Genomic DNA, 20,603 nt, shown 5'->3' on the forward strand with positions numbered 1-20,603 from the left:
TTCCTGCTGAAGTGGCTCTGTGGAGTGTGTGTGTGTGTGTGTGTGTGTGTGTGTGTGTGTGTGTGTGTGAATATTTCACCTCCACACATTATTTTTATTCAGAGTATGTATGTCACAGTGTGGTTTCCTCAATTTCATGTCTTTCCTTGGAATCATCAATTTACTTAAAGAAAAGACTCCCGTATTTTCTCCAAGGTGCCCATTAGGCCCAATCTATTGTTTGTCTCCTCACCCCTGACTTTAGGAACTCTTCAAGTTTAGGAACATCTTCCTTTATAGACATGGGGGGAAGGGTCACATCTGGCAGGAAGAAAGATGCCCTAATTGAATTCTACTGAGGAACATATGTGGGTTTTGAAAAAAATTATCTTTTTGTTGTTTGATTTTTGTTATCTCCAAGAGAAATATTTAACTGTCTCTGAACTTCTGAACAGGACCCTTCCATTACATTTCTAAATCGACATTTAAAAGTTAATAAAGGTTTTTAACCTTCTCTCTGTTTCAGATATTTTACTCTGTCTTAGAGCTTTGAGTAATTGATTTGTAAGAAAAATATAATTAAGCCAAAACCGGTTTGGCTCAGTGGAAGAGCGTCAGCCTGCGGACTGAAAGGTCCCAGGTTCGATTCCGGTCAAGGGCATGTAACTTGGTTGCGGGCACATCCCCAGTAGGAGGTGTGCAAGAGGCAGCTGATCGATGTTTCTCTCTCATCGATGTTTCTGACTATCTATCACTCTTCCTTCCTCTCTGTAAAAAATCAATAATATATATTAAAAAAATATATAATTAAGTAAATTAGAAGTATACATGGGTATCACCACAAAAATTTTTAACTTAAAAGAGTACATTATGATTGCAATTACACAAAATGCCATTGGAAATTATAGCAGTTACTTAGATAATTTGTGAAAAAAAGGTGTCTGTTCCTAAAGTACAGATAATTGAGGGAAAATACTTATAATGTGTCAATTATGCAAATAATTATCTCTCTGTTTACATCGAGCTATTATTTTGAGGCTATTAATGTTGTGCATCCTATGTCCCTGGGATAATATTTACAAAAAATTACATGGAGAATCAAGGTAATTATTTTTATAAACTCAAACTCAATTATCTGCATATTCCAACTTTCCCCCCTTGAATCATGCAGATAGTCAATTCATTTTTTGGTAGTTCATATTGAATGTGTCCTCTGATTTATTTCTAAGCATTATTATAAAAAGTTAAGAAGTATTGAAAGATTGTTCTAGCCAGATATATAACAAATACTTAATTTTCCTAGAACTTTTTGTTGGAACTTAAATAACAAGAAACATTAAGATTAATAATGATATTTTGGCCTGCTCCAAGATCAAGTGGTATCTACATATGAAAATGAGAGTTTTAAAAATAGATATTTTTCAATCCAAAATAGTACCAAAGATGGGTATTGAGGTAATATGTAATGTAGTGATTTTTAACCCTTTTCATTTCATGGTACACCTAAACTAAAATTCGGCAGCACAAAAGATATGTTATATTTTCTGTCAATCTGACAAAAAAAATAGGTATGATTTTGATTTATTAACAATGGACCAGTGTTGTGTTGTCTGTTGTCATTTATTCTATTTGACAAGCTAAGGGAAAAGAGGTCAATACCCCTGACTAAATAGTCAGGTATTACGTGTTTTAAAAATTCTGTGGCATACCAGTGTGCCACAGCACTCGGGTTGAAAATTGCTGATGTAATGTATAAATATGAGATATTTCAGAATTTATCGTTAGCAATTATTTTATCTATCATATGTGGATTTCAATATGAATTGCGATTTCTATAGTTCTGAATGCTATGATCTGAATGTGTCCTCCCAAGATTCTTATGTTGAAGCTCTATCTCCCAACGTGATGGTATTTGGAGGAAGAGTCGTTGAGTTTAATTAGGTTTAGGGAAGGTTGTGAGAGTAGAACCCCCATGATGGGATTTATACCCTTGTAAAATCCAAGGTCACCAGAACTCTCACTCTCTCTCTCTACCATGTTTGGATACAGAAAGAAAAGGTAATTGGAGGGGGGATAGGGGCTGGGCAGAAGGGAGTAAAGTGGGAGGGAATGAGAAACTTCTGTGTGTGTGTGTGTGTTTGAATTAAAGACATCTTTAAAAGGCAGGGGGAAAAAGGTACTTATTTGAACCAGAAAGAGAGCCCTCACCAGACATGGAATCAGCCAGCACCTTGATCTTGAACATCCCAGCTTCCAGAACAGTGGGAAATAAACATTTATTGTTTAAGACACCCAGGCTATAGCGTTCTGTTGTAGCAGCCTAAACTAACTGAAGACACTCTTCTTTCTGTATTCTAAAAGTAGAAGTACATTTATTTCCGAGTGTATTCATCTGAAGTGCCATGGGGCAAACCCAGGAAAATAACACACCATCTTCAGCGTAATATGCAAATCAACTGAACAACCGGTTGGTGGGGGGGCCGGGGCCAGCAAGTGCCAGAGGACAGAGGGAGGGGGCGTCGATGGCAGGGGGGGGCGGTGGCAACCAGCGGTGGCCTAGGGGCAATGGGGGGCGGGGCCAGTCGCTTGCGGGCGCTATCCCCTGATCAGCCTGCCGATTGTCAGTTGGACATCCCCTGAGAGCTCCTGGACTGCAAGAGGACACAGGACAGGCTGAGGGAGTCCCCTGAGTGCACAGATTTTCATACACCAGGCCTCTAGTGAAGTAATAAAGGCCTTACTACAAAAAAACTTAGACATTATTCTGTAATATAATGTCATAAAACAATTATAGCTATCTTCAGCAATTTCTAATGAACTTTGTTATATATCAGAAAATGAAATGCTAAATCTGTTTTCTAAAAAAATTCACCTCTCTCCTAAAATGTTCAAATCATTTTAGCCAAATTTATCTATCTATCTATCTATCTATCTATCTATCTATCTATCTATCTATCATCTATCTATCATCTGTCAACTTACTTGAATTCCAATTGCCTTAATTTTCCAATCTTAATAAAAATCTCATTAAGATCAGATAGAAGCTTCAACTATAAGAAACTAAACCAATTCCTACAATTACTAAGTGTTTTCTAATTATCAGGCTATTTAGTGAGACCTTGCTCCTTCAAACTTGGGTAGTTGTTATGATACTGAGTTGAAAGAAGGTGTAAATGCTGTCAAACAGATATTTTGTCTGGAATTGCAAGTGCATACACTAAACCAACTGCATGCCTAGCATGAGGGATGGATCATTGAACATACTCTGGCATATTATCTGAATCCAAGATATGTACAATGACATTGGAAACAGTGAGTTCTGTGCAGTAGCTGATATAATAATACAAAAAGATTAACAAACCAAACAAAGCATACGTTTACAGAATTCTGGAGACTGAGAAATAGTTCATATTTTTAAAAATTCTGGTAGCTGCTCTAGCTGGTTTGGCACAGTGGATAGAGCGTTGGCCTTTGGACAGAGTCCTAGATTCAATTCTGGTGAATGGCACATACCTTGGTGGCAGGCTCCTCCCCAGTGCTGGCCCTGGTCAGGGCGTGTGCAGGAGGAACCAATCAATGTGTTTCTCTCACATTGATGTTTCTCTCTGTCTTTCCCTCTGTCTTACACGCTCTCTAAAAATCAATGGAAAAATATCTTTGGGTGAGGATAAATAAATAAATTAATAAATAATAAATAAAAATTCTGGTTGCTGAACTGGTTGAGAAAAAAGTTTCATGTGTTGTGTGAAACATTTAAATGCTTATGCTTCCATAAGGACTGTGTAATTTAGGAATGAAACTGTAATCACTTGTTTGAAAATGTGTTTCCAATTAATACAATATCCACTTTCTTCTTGGCCTTGTAAGGCCTGGTAAACATTCCCACAAAGTCGCTGCTCTCTCTGTTTTGCTTTGATAATATACCATTATAAATAATAATGATGGCACATGTATCTTCATTAGTCTTTCAGTATGAACTGAAGCAGCATATTACTAAGGAATTCTTTTGAAGCATAGAGTTGGAGAAATGTTTAGGTTCAGATTGAAGAAGAAAATACTTCTTAGTCAATGAATCATAGATCCATTGTGAGTTCAAACAAGGAGGCATCAAAGTATAATTTCCATACATAAAAATAAGACTTGTAAAATTTAGGAATGAATAAAAATCTTAAATCTATTTATTTAAGGCATTACTGAGGGCCCAGTATTGCTGCTCTAAGAGCATTAGTAGAATAAAATATTTATAGGTATTTTAAAGGAAAAGAATTTTTAAATAAGATTTATAGATTAGATTTAAAAATGGTTAATGGTTTGAGATTATCTTTTTTTTTTAACCAGAAAAAAAAATCTAATTAGCATAAAATTTTACAATCTGATCAAATAGAAAATATTCAAGTCAAACATGTTTTTTTTAAGAGTTGCACCATCCATAGCAGCCACTAGCTCCCTATATTTTTTTAATATTTAAATTTGAATTAATTAAAATGAATTACAGTAAAGATTAAGTTTCCCAGTTGTACTAGCCACATTTTAAATGCTCACTAGACACATGTGGCTACTGGCTCCTTTACTGAACAGCACAGATATAAAGTATTTCTATCATCACAGCAAGTACTACTGAACATCACTCTTCTAAAGAATTAATTCATCTTTGAGCAGGCCTGTTTCACAATGCCTACACATGTCATTGAAAGAACATTCCACCCCTCCTTTTGCTTTACTTCCAAGTTTTGGAAACATTTTATAAACAAAGGATCTTACAGATCTCCTCTTCCATCTTCTCCATCCTTCCTTTTTGTAACAGAAGAGGATCTGAAAATAAGGATTTACTTTAAGTTCACAAAAAATGTTCACCCTTCTTACTACTAAAGAGTTTAGCTGTGCCATTGAGCCAGTTATGACAATTGGGTTGAATGAACTATTTTGGGCAAATGCAAAAACTAGTAAAATTTTATTGTAATACCTATATTTTAAGATTTATAAACTCTTCATCCATTTGTGTCTAGAAGATCATCCTCAGTCTTTAAAGAACAAGAAGAATATTATCAAGAAACTTTTGTTTTGTTTTTACAGAATACTTAAATCACTTATTTTGGCATAACAACAAATTTTCTTTGCAGTTTTTTGTTTGTTTGTTTTGTTTTGTTTTTATCATAAAACAACCTATACTCCCAAAATGTCCTCTGTGATGGTTTGGGCAGACCTATGTACACTTTGGCTCATGATACTCGATTTGCACCTGTGATTCAATTATTTTGTGTGTGTGTTTTTCAGATGTGGAACACATGGCGATTGACTGGCTCACCAGAAATCTCTACTTTGTGGACCATGTCAGTGACCGGATCTTTGTTTGCAATTACAACGGGTCTGTGTGTGTCACCCTGATTGATCTGGAGCTTCATAATCCTAAGGCAATAGCCATAGATCCGATAGCGGGGTAAGACATTCTTGTTTTTAGTGTTAGATCTGAAGTGATTTCCATTTTAAAGAAAGATCAGAGTCTGATGACAGTTGTGGAATATAAGACTACATGCTCAGTATTTTTTAAATGATTTTAACAACTGCATTAAGGAAGAAAAAAAGGGTGTCGTTTACCATGCAGATGCTGAGAAACAATATCTGCACATTTTTATTGACTTCCCAATTTTGCAAGCCGTTTTCTTGGTTAATAAGAGATGTTATCTGAGCTTCTTATAGCTAAAGGCTCATTAATCTTTTTCTAATATTTAATAATTTATCAAAAGTATTCATAAATGTTTAAATCCCCATCAACTTTTTTATATAATTAGAAAGTCAATACATGAGTTTTACTTAAATTTTACAAATGCTAGTTTTCTGGGGCGGGGCGGGGGGGCAAAAAAGTAGAGTCATCAATTTAGGTCTGTCATCATCAGTATTAGTCAAGGATACTGTCAAATTAATAAAATAGTGTACAACTTTTATTGGAGGATCTGTTGTTTTTTCAGATGTAAGCTGTAGCAAAGATGTGAAAATTGAATTTTATCCTTATTGCTTGAATCATCCCCAGGCAGTTCAGGCTGAAATGTCTGATGGAACATATCCTAAGCTGCCATAAGCCTCCGTTCAATAAATGGGAAAATATTTACTGAAGAAACAGCTGTCATCCATATGTGGACTTTTGTCACTCTTTACTTAAAGTCTGATTGACTATTAAGATGCATCATCACAATGGTTCTGATTTTGACAAGAACAGCTTGCACGTAAGAACTTAGCTAGGAAGGCAGTGTAATATAATTCTTGAATGGAGCTCTATTTGTATTTGCAGCAGATGGTTCCTTGACTCATTCTGACTGCGGTGATGCTTCAAGAGGCATTAGTAAAAGAAGTTGTATTTAAACTGATTTGTTTGTATTGTTGGATAAGTGTAGTAAGAAAAAATTGGAAATTTACAAATGCGCTAACAACATCCTTTCGGCATTCTGTTTAGAAATATATTTGCTTGCGTGTTTTTCCCTCTATGTGCTAACTGAATTTCAAATTAGCCTTTAGACAGTCTTGTCTGTCAAAAATGTTAGAAGGTGAAACTATTGTATTTCTCCCCTCATTCTACCTCTCTTAGCCCTTCCCATTCTTATAAGCAAAGATCCAGAGATGCTTTACAAATAAAATGGCCCATCTAAAATATATATGTGGACACCATTTCCATTTCTATGCAGCAACATAGTCTATGTTCTCAAGCTTCCTATTTCTCCCTGACATTACTGAAAGAACCATACTTTGTCAATTTTGTCAAAGGAATTAGGAATAGAAAACCCCCACATTGTTTGCATCTGTTCTAGGCTGGATTCCTTTGGGCCTAGTAACTGCCTAAATGGAATTTTGTCATGTGTCATTTATCATAATAAGTTCTTTAAAAATTTTTGTTTGCGTTTGCTCCGTCTCTAGCACCATTTTTCAACAATGAGTCGTAGAAAACAGAGAAGGAAACGCTCCGCTCTTTTATAAATATAAGCCTAGATGTCATAGAACACTTTCAAATATATTCTACTTTTCTTTTAATATCAGATATTTGGCTAGGATTAATGTGATGCTGTCTAGGGAAGGAACAGTGGGTGTTTTCCTTTCGCTTTAACTTTGGGGCTTGCTTGAGAATAATTTGAATAGTTGAGACAAGGACTCCGCTGCATGGCCCACTAGAGGAGAAATATGCAAGCTGTCTTTTCTCCCACCTTTTCCTAATTGTATAGGTGATATATCTTTGCTTTTTTGGTTATAATTTCAGTTGGGAAACATGAGAATGTATTAAAAGTTGACCTGACTCTAAGAGCTTGACCTGAAAATGATGGAAATAGAAAAGGATTTGACTTACCTCCCTAAAGGCTGAATTGAAAAAAATATCTTTCATTTGGCTACACATTTAACTTCACTGTGTCAACCTCCTATTCCATTTTTATCAAAGGCCTCTCATAGCATTATTGTTATTCCCTCTATGGATTTTTTAAAATTGCTCTTTATTGTTTGCATAGATTATTAATTCTGGAGATGCTTCTTGAGATTTTTATTTTATCTTTCAAATTTTGGCAATATATTTTCTTGAAGAAATTTCCATCAGATTGGAAGGTGGCATGGAGATCATAGTCTAACCAACATCAAAACTACCATGTCTGGTGGCTGCTATTTGTCTCTACTTGCTTAATGATGAAGAGCTTAATGCTGGAGTCACTTTCCCTGAGACCAGATTCTGGCTGCACCAAGAACTAGTAGTGTGATATTAGATGCTTCTTTGTACCTTTTTTCTTATCTTAAAAATAATGAGTAATGCCCTGATTGGTGTGGCTCACTTGGTTGAGTGTTGTTCCATGCACTGCAAAGTCACAGGTTCCATTCCCAGTCAGGGCACATGCCTGGTTTGCAGGAGGCAGCCAATTGATATTTCTCTTTCTCTCCCTCTACCTTCCTTTCTATCTAAAATCAATAAAAACATGTTTTAAAAATTGTTGAATAATATTAATGCTACCCTAACACTTTCTGAGCTGTAGAATATGTGAGTTTCTCACTTACATGTTGCCTCAAAAATAACTACTAATGTGTTCAACATTTATGATACCATTATGTCTACTATAAACCTTCCTAAAATGGTTTATTTTATATAGACTAAAATATTATATAAGAAAGTACTGAGAAAGAGGTGTAGACATGAGAAATAAAAGTGATATAGTCTGGGAATAAATATAAAGTATATGTAGAAAGTTGTAGGTTTTACAGAGTAACTGTGGTATAGGGAAGGTAGCAGAGGCAACATTACTTTAATAATTGATTTTGTGCAAGATGTATTTTAATTAACTTTAAGGTCTTTCAAAAGAATAAAATCCTTTCCTAGTTTTCTTTGCCTTTTAACCTGTGTTTTTAAATATAACATTGTTTCAATAGTAAACCATGTAGTATTTGGGCCTAATGAGATTATAACTAAAGGCAGGAGTGAGCTAGTTTATAATTTTGTTTCTAAGGCATGGCCCTGAACTTCCTATTAAAATCATCACACTGCCCGGCTGGCATGGCTCAGTGGTTGAGCAACTATGAACAAGAAGGTTGTGGTTTGATTCCTGGTCAGGGCACGTGCCCGGGGTTGCAGGCTCAGTCACCAGTGTGGGGCATGCAGGAGGCAGCTGATCAATGATTCCCTCTCTTAATTGATGTTTCTATCTCTCTTTCCCTCTCCCTCCCTCTCTGAAATAAATAAAAATGTATTTTTAAAAATAACAAAATAATAATAAAATAAAATCATTACACTAAACTGGAGACAAGAATTCATTTCACCATGAATGTCAAAATTGTTTCAACAATACTGAAAAAAAGGGAGATCAATTAATCCTAACTCTGATAATTATTAGAAAAACTGTATAAATTTAAAGAGATATTTTAATGGTAGTACTGAAGTTGGAATTGAAAATTTGGAAAAATATATTTTGAAGACTTAGGGTACCATGTATAGATCCAAAATCAATAGTCATGCGATGGCTAAGTTGAGGGAGAGGGAAAATCTCCTATGTCATGTGAAACAGCAGAAATTGAAAATTTTCCAAGTTCAGTGTATAACCTCTTTCTATGGATAATGGACTTTTGACTTGTAAAGGGAGAGAGTGATCTGCGGGATTTATTTGTGAATCCATGACCCCATGTTAGTATTAAGGGGAAAGTATGTTATTTTTGTTCTCTGCATGAGCAGGCAATCTGCCAGGAGGCAGAGGAGTGAAGCTCAAGTCTCAGAAGTTGAATTCACGTGAGAGTGATTGGCAATATTTAATAGTTAATACGCCCTTTCCCATCACCCCCCTGGATCCTCACTGTTGGTGAAACTAATCATGGCTGAGGAATTAAAGATAGAATCAAAATTAACAGCCATCAGGGAGCAGGACTGACTAATGAGATCTAATCTGAGATGCTGTGTGAATGTGGGAAACTAGAAAATGAAGCAGGTTTACCTATATACACAAACGGAGTTTTAGAACAAGGAGACCCTTGGGATAAACATCAGGTTTCTCACTCTGTTAGGGAGCTCCTAGAGCCAGCCCAGGTTCCCAGTTAGAGCTTGCACTCACTATTCACTTGCAATAGGACATACAGCTAGGATTGTTGCAATCCATTGACTATAAGCCCCTCTGACTATACTGTGGGCAAATTAAAACTACAGATTGCAATCCCCACAATTAACCACTACCTATTGATTTGAGAACAGATGGTACTGAAGTTGTAATGGCTTTGGATATGAGTAAGCATGTAAAGAAGTGCCTCTATGTACTCTTTTTCTCCTCATAGAAGTATCAGTCTTGAGAAGTCTCATGCTCATCTGCAATTTGTAACTGTCCCTAATATTTTGAAATTCACATTTTCATTTTCATAGGTTGCAAATTGTTAGTCCTAACTTTTTAAGGCAGAACTACCCTACACACAGGCACACACTTATATTTCTATAGCTAGCTAGATGATAGAGAGATGGATAATCTCCCAGCCTCCTTTACTACTTCAAGATAGCCATGTGACAGGCTTCTACAATCAGATATGTCTCCCCAATTTTAAGGAGACATATACTTCTTACAGTCAATGTAAACATAGTTACCCATAGGATCTTCTTGTATATTCCTCTTCATTACAAGAAAACCGAGAAAAATGGAGACATTCCAATAGCTCCAATGATAATACTCCTGAGTTTATGTACTAACCTACTGTGATTTCTCCCTTGGACATCTTGAATTTAAAGTTTCTTTTTTAAAAAGCTGATAAATGAAATGAACTGCTAAAAGTATATTTTGGGTATTAGTGTACATTTTACAGAATATTGGTCCCACACATAGGTGCGGTACTTAGGTGGGCTGACTTCTGAATTCACCTATGTGAAGGAGAGTGGCAAGGGAGTTATTTGCCAAATTCTTCTTACACTCAATGGGTGTTTAATACAGTACAGTGACAACATTCAAAATCTTATAAATTTGTATGAGTTACTCAAAAAAAAAAAAACCTCCTCGACCAGAAGTTCGACCAGCAGGCAGTTTTCTTATCTATAGCAATAAATTCAAGTGGCTATCATTATATAACATTAACTGTATTTCTATGATTTTTATCTCCCTTTAATCTATCTGTATTATTCAGCTATAAAAAAGCAATGACATCGAAATCTTACTAGTATGACATTTTGCTCAGTGAAATAAGTTAGAAGAAAAAGACAAATATTGTGTGATCTCACTTTTCTGTAGACTCTTAAAAGCAAACAAATAAACAAACAAAAAAACAACTCCTAGAAAAAGAGGTCAGACCTGTGATTCCCAGTGGCAGAGGGTGAGAGGACGGGGAATTGGAGGAAGATTGTCAAAAGTTATTAACTTCTAATTATAAGTAAAAAAAGTCAAAAGGCACTAACATAAATACTAGAGATGTATTATAAAGCATGATGACTGTAGCTAACACCGCATGATTCCTAGGAAAGCTGTTAAGAGAGTTATTCCCAAGGGTGCTCATCACAAAGGGATTTTGGCTTTTTTGTATGAGAAGACAGGTGATAGCTAAACCCATTGTGGTAATAATTTCACAATGTATCTAAATTAAATCATCACGTTGTATGCCTTGAACTTATTATATAGGGATGCGTGTCAATTATTTCTCAATTGAACTGAAAAAAATGTGGTATCAAAATATTTATGCTTACCTAAATATTTAACTACAGATGAAATGTGCCCTAATGACATCATAAAATAATGTAATGCTTTTTTGTAAAAACAAAACAAACGATATTTATTTTTGTTCTTCATAATGACTGGGTATAGTTATGGTAACATCATCAACAGCCAAACTATTTAGTAAATCTCTATATTGACTTTCTAAATCTTATTTCATATGGCATAAAATGCAATTTTAAAATGGCATAAAATATTTCTACTTTCTGGAAGCCTTCAGTCTAGGTGGCAGAATGAAATTTAGAATTGGGAAATTAATTAATTTGAAGGTATATCTAAGTAATCAATTTATCTCATAAATTCAGTGTGGGACCTATGTAAAGTGTTTGAAACTCTACAATGGCCAAAAAGCCTCCAAATTGATAATATCTCTGATTCACTTTTTTAAGGAAACAAAAAAATATTCTGTTATTTTTATATTATTTGTTATATTATGAATTTAGTTTAATAAAGTTATTTCAATTGTTTACATACAATTTAATTATTTGTTAATGGGAAAAAATAAAAAATAATTACTTATTAGTGAAAATGACTGCATTAGACAAATACACTGAGTGGCCAGATTATTATGATCTCTGAATGCATAATAATCTGGCCACTCAGTTTATATCCTATATAATAAAAGGCTAATATGCAAATTGTCCCCTCGACCAGGAGTTCGACCAGCAGGCAGGCTGGCCAACTGCCCATGTCCCCTCGCCCTGGCCAGACTGGCCAGACCCCACCCATGCACGAATTCATGCACCGGGCCTGTAATATATATCTATATATACACTGCGTGGCCAGATTATTATGCGTTCAGAGATCATAATAATCTGGCCACTCAGTGTGTAATTTTCATAGGGTATTCACTAAATTTTGTGGTATCAATAAAATGATCCTTACAATAACTGTATTTATTAGAATAGTGGTAGTTGCTTTTATAAACTCTAAAATTGCAACATAACACAAAACATTATATTTTATGTGCAAGTATGAATACACTGAGGGTATTCATATTTGCTGGACAGCTTCCTCCATGATGATTCTGGGATGGAGGTTCCTTCTATTTTGTGGCTCTAGAATCTCTTGGGGCCTTGGATATTCTCTTCTCAACCAGCAGAGAGGGAATCATGTTGAGGATATAGAGACACAGTAGCATCTGGCTAGGCAGTTGCTTGTGCATGACAACACCATACCATGGAAGTGAGAGCATGCATGTTTTCATTTATTTCTTTTGTGCCCTGACCTGTAATCAAACCTACAACTTTGGGTATATGGGAAAATGCTCCAACCCATTGAGCCACACCAGCCAGGGCGAGCACTTGCATTTTTAATGACTAGTTGTCCATTTCTGCCACCGTCTTCTCTTCTGGCTAACAAATACTCCTGTGTACTCTTCTTACTATACATAGAATGCACTACACTTAGGTCAAAGTAGAGGATTTCCAGGAGATGAATAATTATCTCCATCATATCCTTTGTGGTTTCTTGTTGTACAGCAAACTATGAACCAAAAGAAAAGATATCTGCACCCATTGTCCCCTCCACACCCTATATACATTCATGGGCCAGTGATTAAATAAAAATTGCTATTTGGAAACAAAAGAGTGGAGGCATACAGTAGTGATGGTTCAGAGCGGTAATGAAATCCTGAAGACAAATGAAGTGAAGACCTTCTGTCCTGGTGGTTTGAAAGTCACTTGGCTAGATGCTTCTTATCCCAGCAGTATTTCTCCTTGTCCATTGTTCTCCTTTACTTACGCTTCCTTTGGGAGGTCCTTTCTAGTCGGTTGTACTCAACACTATAGCTGAAGTTAAAAATGGGGAATATCTTCCCCATGGGGGCTGTATATATTTCAGACTATTTCTTGTTCCTTTCAAGTTGTTTTAAGGCTTAAAGATAAAAGGGATTTTGTCTTAAGGTTTAAAAAGACAAAGCTCATGGCTTTTGCGGTTATACTAGTAACTTCCCTTGAAAATTAGTAGAAAATAGATTTCTTTTTCTCCCATTCTGTGTTACAATAACCACATTCAAAGTTATATTTTAATAATAATTATTAAATCCAAGTTATTTCTTTCTACCTCACTCTTTTGGTTTCTTCCTTTACCGTTAGTATATCTTGAGGTCTGAAAACAATGATTTAATGGGAAGCAAACACCTTTTGTCTAAAGGCTAAATTCCTCTATTTAATCAGGAAGTCTTAATTGGCTTTTGTTGCTCAAAACCATTTTCAGTATTTTTTCTTATTTTTCAAGACCTAGAAGCAGTTGGCTTTTCCAAACCTGGGAGGCCCAGTTGTGGGCTTCTTCTATTGTCTTTCTTTCTTCTTCTTCTTCTTTTTTGTGGATTTATTTATTTATTTATTTATTTATTTATTTTTATTTATTTATTTTGCAATCAACCAGCCAATTCTAACCTACATTATTTTGTTTGGTAACATTTTGCCAAAGTAAGCAACTTTTAATATTATACTTTTAAATTTATTCCTTTAAATCCAAGGGCTCAATAATTACTTGTTTTTCTTTCAACATATTTTCCAAGATACTGCATATAACACTTTTTTTTTAAATTTTATTTGTTGAATTTAGAGAGAGAGAGAGAGAGAGAGAGAGAGAGAGAGAGAGAGAGAGAGAGAGAAACATATCTGTTGTTCCACTTACTTATGCATTTATTGGTTGCTTCTTGTATTTGTCCTGACTGAGTTTCCAACATGCACCTTGGTGGATTGGGACAATGCTCTAACCAACTGAGCTACCTGGCCAGGGAGCAAATGACATTTTTCAAATGACATTTTTTTTTTATCTAATGTTTTTAACCTTAAATATTTCCAGTCCTGAACAGTAGCCTGCTGCTGCCACCTTACCATTGAGCCAATAGACTTTAGGTTTTCGTGAAGGTAGTTTTGCACTTATGCTACCAACTTTTGAATTTGTTATGGTAACGCTTGCTGCCAAAAATTTCAGTGGACAGAAAGATAGAAATGTCCTTTTTGATTGTGGTAGGATCCAATGCATGTGTTTCTCATCATCATGTCTTGGGGCCTCAGCATACTCTGATTTTTAACCAGAGAGAAGAAAGGCACATTTACTTTATTAAAACTTCAGTTCAGTGGTACTATGCACCATTTTGGTTGTATTCTGGCAATGCCATCTAGTCAATTTGTGGCATCTGGAATCAAGGGGACTAGAAAATATAGTTTCTATCTTGGAAGTTGCCAACCACTCCACATCTTAGAAAAGAGACAAGCATGAGTTTCTAGGTTAACAGATGACTGTCTCTGCCACTATAACCACTATCTGATTTCTTCCTCCTTCTCCCCCTCCTCCTCCTCCTCCTCCTCCTTCTCCTTTTCCTTCTTTTTTGCCTTTTGGTTACTAACAAATTAAAAGCAGAAAAGATTAGCATGTCAAAACCTTTGTTTCAAAAGATATTTTAAATTGTGTGGGCTTATCTTTTCCAAAGTTTTTACACTCCCCTGAATACTCAGAATTCAGATTTATCATTTTATCTATAATGAATCATTTTCATTAGATGCATTTTTTACTCTTGTTTCATATATCCAAATCATCTACTAAAAGTTTGCCTGGAAAATATATAATTAGATAAACAAGTAGATTATACCCTGACCAATGATGAGAATAACAGACATCTCCACACTGGGGCAATTTATTTAAATAACTGGTTCCAAATTCCTAAAACTTAAATACCCTCTTCTCCAAAATGGGGAAAAACACCATGAGAACATTTTATTTTCAACTCTTTAGACATCAGAATGATAATTATTCTATTTGTGTGTCTTAAGATCTTGCTACTACTCACAGAAGGTCATGTTTTCCATATCGGGGGTCTTGGATTTTATTTGATACTTGCTAGGTTATTATTTATTTTTTCTTTTGTTTTGTTTTGTTTTGTTTTGTTTTGTTTTGGAGTATACTCTGAATAAATGGAATGTTTGCAAAAATCCTGAGAGTAGAGGACAAAATCAATTATTAGTGAGGCTAATAGTAGAGGTAGAAGAAAAATAAAAGACAGTTGAAATTGTATAATAATAGTAAGTTTTAGAGTGCTTTTGACATTTAAAAAAATCCTAATTCCAGTTGGCTTAAATGATAAATTCATTTGTTTTCTCACTTAAGAGGAAGGCCAGAGTAGAGCACGCTTGGTTGGGTCCAGACTTGGCTGAGTTGATGCCGCAATGACATCACTAGAGAGCCATATCCCTTCCATATCTCCACTTTGCCATCTACTGCTACATCCTAATTTCTTAACCTCCATGGTCATAAGGTGCTACAATGGGAACTCAGGAAAATTGCTTTCTTATTCTCATATAGCAGGTAAATATGGACTCTAAATCTATTACTTCAGCCTGAATGGGCTACATAAGGTTGCTTTCTCGTACAATTTCAGTCCCTTGGAGGATACCATGTGCTGTTTGCATTTGTATTAATTAGAGTCCATCTCAAGATCTGGAAGTGGGTTCAATGTCCCTAAGTCATATGGGCTTTGGTGGTGGTAGGGGTATGGGGCATTATAGCTACCTGAACTTAACCAAGTTTCTGTTAAGAAAAAAAATAAAAAAAAAACTGGAAAAAGCAAAACAGATACTTTCAATGCCAATGGAAGAGAGATGTACTGATTCAATATCATAGAATATTTGCCGTGGAATGCACGCTACTTGAGAGCAAAATTGTCTTCTTCCTAATGGATATTTTGGGGTTCTTTACCAAAGCCCTGTGAATACTAGATAAGGAAGGTAAATGAGATGGTACTGATGATGTTGATGACAAACATAACAATGAAAACTGCATCAATAACACCAGTGAAGGTGACGCTTGTCTCAACAAGGCAATTATTGGAACTGTGTGGCTGTAAGTCATTTTATTTATTTATTTACCTGAAGCATGCTAAATTTAAAGAGCAATTCCTAATTATTCCATAGATGAAGATATTTAGTGACTTCCCAATAAATAAGACAGGCATAGGTTTAGATAATTGAAGATAATGACATTTCTAGTTAAAAGGTAGGACTAGCTGCTGGACACTCTACCTTCTTTAGATCCTCTTACTCTTTGGATCTATACATGTTACTATTATTCAAAGACAAGTATCTAAATAGGATAAGCAGACTGATAATTCATAAGTTTGAGGTTGCTTAGTAAAGAAAACATTTTTTAAGCTAGGCCTGTTTCATTTTTTAAAAAAAAAATTCATAATTCTTTTATATATCAGATTACATTTATCAGATAATTTAATATTACATGATTTAAAAAATTTAACTATATTTTATTAAAATTAATTACATTAAGATGAATAATAGTGACTATCAATAACTCATAGGACTTCTTTTTTTTTTGTAATGATTAAAACCCAAATCCAATGTTTTAAAATAAATTGGGAATATTTATTTTAGCCAGTTATATTATAAATAATAATAATAAACATCTGTAAACATCTGTAATAATAATAATAAACATCTGCCTTAAACATCTGTAACTAAGTTATATCTGAGCTATGGCATTTTCTGGGAGTAGTCTTACTGAAGGTTTGAATTAGAAAGAACATTACATTATACATTTGTCATAATAATCTTCTTAGGGTTCAGATTGTAGAAGCATATGTAAGCCAGCTGAGATTAATTACACAGAATACTTTATGGAGCATCCTTCTCTGCTTCTTTGTCCTGCTTGAATTGATGGTCATTATGTCACACGGAGTTCATAGTGAGCTCATCTGTGCTCTGTGAACTTCTCCATGGTGGAGGTGATTTTATTGAACATGTTCTCAGATATGATCTCAAGTACCCCAGAACCTCAAGTCACCATTCACCTAAAGGCTAAACTAATGTTCCTCTTGCATATGGAGAAGTGAATCAATTAACTAGTTTTGCATTATCCATCTTGTTTTTCTTGTGCTTTGTGCTACTTCAGATTGTGAATTTGAAATTCTGATACGGCCCATTTTATTTGAGAGCCAGAGAAAGAAAATAAAAGAGATTAATCTCAACAACAACAAAAAAAAATGTTACTGGAAGTTTACTTTGAGCCAGTCATTGTTCTAAGCGCTTCCTTTGCATTGGTCAATTTCATCTTTAGAGTACTGTGAGGTACTTAGTAGTATTATCTTCTTTCACAGGTAAGGTTTAAAGCCCATCAGTGTTACAGTCAGGGTTTAAATTCAGCAATGTCACCCCACAGCCTGCACTCTTATCCACTACCTATACCCACAATGAGACAGTTTTGAGTGGGGGAGCTTGAAGATGAAGTATGCAGGGGTCTGTGTGTGCCAGCATTCATCCAGAACACTGGGTACGCATCCCTGAGGAAAATGGCTCTTGAGAGTGTGCAGTGTGGGGATATTTAACCTTAACATGGGGCACCTGTGAGGCTGCATATGCATCAACTCCATGAAGATGAATAAAAATGACACATAGAATTTGTTGCTGAAAATTTAAAAGAAGAAATTAGATGATATTCAGGAAAAGGAAAACCCACAGGAAAAGTGGAAAGATCAGTGGTTGCCAGAGGTTGGGGCAGGGGAGTATGGAGACCTGAATAGATAGAATACAGAAAATCTTAGGGTCATGAAACTATTCTGTATGATATTGTAACAGTGACTACATGTCATTATGCATTTGGCAAAACCCAAATAACTAACTGTACCACATAAGGGATGAATCCCAATGTAAACTATGGGATTTAGTTAATAATTCATCAATATTGTTTCATTAATTGTAAAATGTGAACACACTGATGCCAGGTGTTAATAATAGGGGAAATTGTGAATGAGGAAGAAAGGGATGTATGGGAACTCTTATCTGCTCAATTTTCTATAAACCTAATGCTCTAAAAAGAAAGTATTCATTTTTTTATAAAAGGGATAGAAAAGAAACTGTGTTGTGAGTAATCATATGACTATAATTGTGGATCAATCAGGAAACAGATGACTACTTTCAGAATAATTGTATCTTTCTTGTTTTAGTGCTGACGTCCAAAACTTCCACATTCTCACTCAGTTACAGTCAAGCTCTAAAAAATGCCTTTGTATGCTTTCTGTATCCCACTAAGCTATGAATTCTTGGTGAGCCCAAGTCTCCTTCTAGAAGTGAAACCCCTTTAGAAAGCATCACTAACTCACAAAGCCGAAAGCATACAACTAAAGAGCCTTTGAGTGTTTTCCCCAAATGTATAACTTGCAAGGATATAAGAAAGAAGTCTCCCCAGCATCTCTACTGTGGTTTTAATTATGGGGCTCTGTTTCCCCATACATAGTCAGCCCTTGTTAATATGGTGGCATTCCAGAGGAGTACTTACTCTCAATATTAAACGTAAAATAGCTTGTACTGGCTGAGTGAGATAAGTAATTACTAACGTGTGTGTGTGTGTGTGTGTGTGTGTGTGTGTGTGTGTGTGTGTGTGTGTGTGTGTAAAGTAATTGTCCTGCGTTTTCTCATCATTCAAGTCAGATTTTGAGAAGAAAACAGCTTTAGAGACTGAGAGGGCCAATGGACCCGTAGCTGCAGGCAACAGGAGCAGGATGTGAAATCAGATGAGGGATTCTTAGCAAAAGCAGAGTAAGGAGAGAGTCACATTACAGTCTTAAGTATAGCTGACTTACCCAGGCAGGAGAAATGCTCCTTTAGGTGTCATTTGCTAGGGTTTGTGGCTTGCTTGTCCCCCCAAAAGGGCTGCCCCCCAACTTAGAAATGACTTACATGAGTTTCACTATCGTATCAACTACTTCAGGATTCTTGAGTTTACTTGGGCCTCATACCTCTTCATAAAAATAAAAACAACCACCAACCAACCAAGAACAACACAGGAGATTTTAAAAAGGTAGCATAACCTAAGCCCACACCATGAAATAAGTATTTCTATATACTATTTGATAGTAATAGGAGTAGGTAGACAGATTCACAAATGGGATGTAAGTACTCTAAAATTAAGAGCTTGTGTAAGTGGTTTCCCCAAATCCACCATGAATGTAATATTAACATGTTTAGCCAGAGTAACAAGAATTTTTCTCTGTTCAGTTTTTGATTTTTTTTTCCCTTTTCTGGGGGCTGGTGGGGAGGCTAGTGCTATCTTTTTCTGTGCCAACCTGTTCCCAGATCCTGTCTCCATTCCACATGTGAACCGAGTTGATGTTGTACTTGCTGCCTCCTGGTTTTAATTTTGATACATTAAGTGATGAAAGCTCAAACTTTTGTCCTTCAGTCCCTAGGAAGGACAGAGTCTCTTCCTTACTATGTAATACTATAGTTCTGCTGCTCGTGGCCTTGTAATTTCCATCCCTGCAGGCTACTGCCCATGCAGTGCAGGGTTAATGAGAGTGCAGTTCTCCTCACAAACTTCAGTTATTTGTGGCTGTCCTGGAAAACTTTGCAATATAAGCATTGGTGGACTTTTCTGAAACCTCCAGTGATTTTAAATGGGGGGAGGGGGCACAAAATGTCAAGATTAATTAGTAATCAAAATAATTTTTCCCATTCTTTACTTATATATGCTCCATATTTTCCAACCAACTTTGCCTTACTAAGGGCATTTGTAACAAAACTAGAGGCCCGGTGCATGAAATTTGTGCACTTGGTTGGGGGGGGGGGGGCGTCCCTCAGCCTGGCCTGCGCCCTCTCGCAGTCCAGGAGCCCAAGGGGGATGTCTGACTGACGGCTTAGTGGGCCTAAGCCATCAGTCGGACATCCTTAGCATTGCCACGGAGGCGGGAGAGGCTCTCACCACTGCCGCTGTGCTCCTCAACCATGAGCCCGACTTCTGGCTGAGCAGCGCTCCCCCTGTGGGAGCACACTGACCACCAGGGGACAGCTCCTGCGTTGAGTGTCTGTCTCCTGGTGGTCAGCACGCATCATAGTGACCAGTCATTCCACCATTCGGTCATTTGCATATTAGCCTTTTATTATGTAGGATACACTGTAGATGAGGCCCCCTAGACCCATAAGAAATGCAAAAAATTCACTGTTAACTCATTCTCGAATTGCCCCCACTTAAAAATCAAATTGCCCCCCCCCCATGGGGAGTGTGCTGCACCCTGGGAACCACTGGGCTTGACACTTTTCCTCTCTGAGCTTCATTTCTGAATACATACATACACATATACCATGGGAATTGTAATCTCTTCTCCGCCTACCTCACTGGGTTGTCATGAGGAGGTTCTGAGCTAATAAACCTAGAAATGTTTTGTCAAGTAAGTGATGTCTAAACGAGAAGGGATTGTTATTTTTAAGCCCACAGGTACCCTCGAAGGTAGCAGGTGCTGATTAGGGGAGGAGGGCATGATTGTTTCCTGGGACTGTAGCTATGGAAGCTTTTCAGAGGGTTCCACAGGCCTCAGAGGTGTGGGCTCTGGCCAGCAGCCCTGTAGCGGTGGTCGTCCCTGGAGGTGCTGGTGGGGGGGCAGGGCATTAGGGGGGCAGGGGGGTGGCGAGGCTGAAGGGGAGT

General features: G+C 36.4%; 1 protein-coding gene across 2 annotated transcripts in view; it reads left to right on the forward strand.

The window, feature by feature from the left end:
- Nucleotides 1–20,603, forward strand: part of LRP1B (LDL receptor related protein 1B) — a 1,782,191-nt gene that overhangs the window by 857,865 nt on the left and 903,723 nt on the right. For both annotated transcript variants that reach the window (XM_080670835.1, XM_080670834.1), the window contains exon 7: nucleotides 5,254–5,416. In XM_080670835.1, the coding sequence (XP_080526961.1) occupies nucleotides 5,254–5,416 (163 nt within the window). The remainder of the gene's footprint in view (nucleotides 1–5,253; nucleotides 5,417–20,603) is intronic.

The sequence above is a fragment of the Plecotus auritus genome, assembly GCF_963455305.1.
Source record: "Plecotus auritus genome assembly, chromosome: 5".
Taxonomy (NCBI): Eukaryota; Metazoa; Chordata; class Mammalia; order Chiroptera; family Vespertilionidae; genus Plecotus; species Plecotus auritus.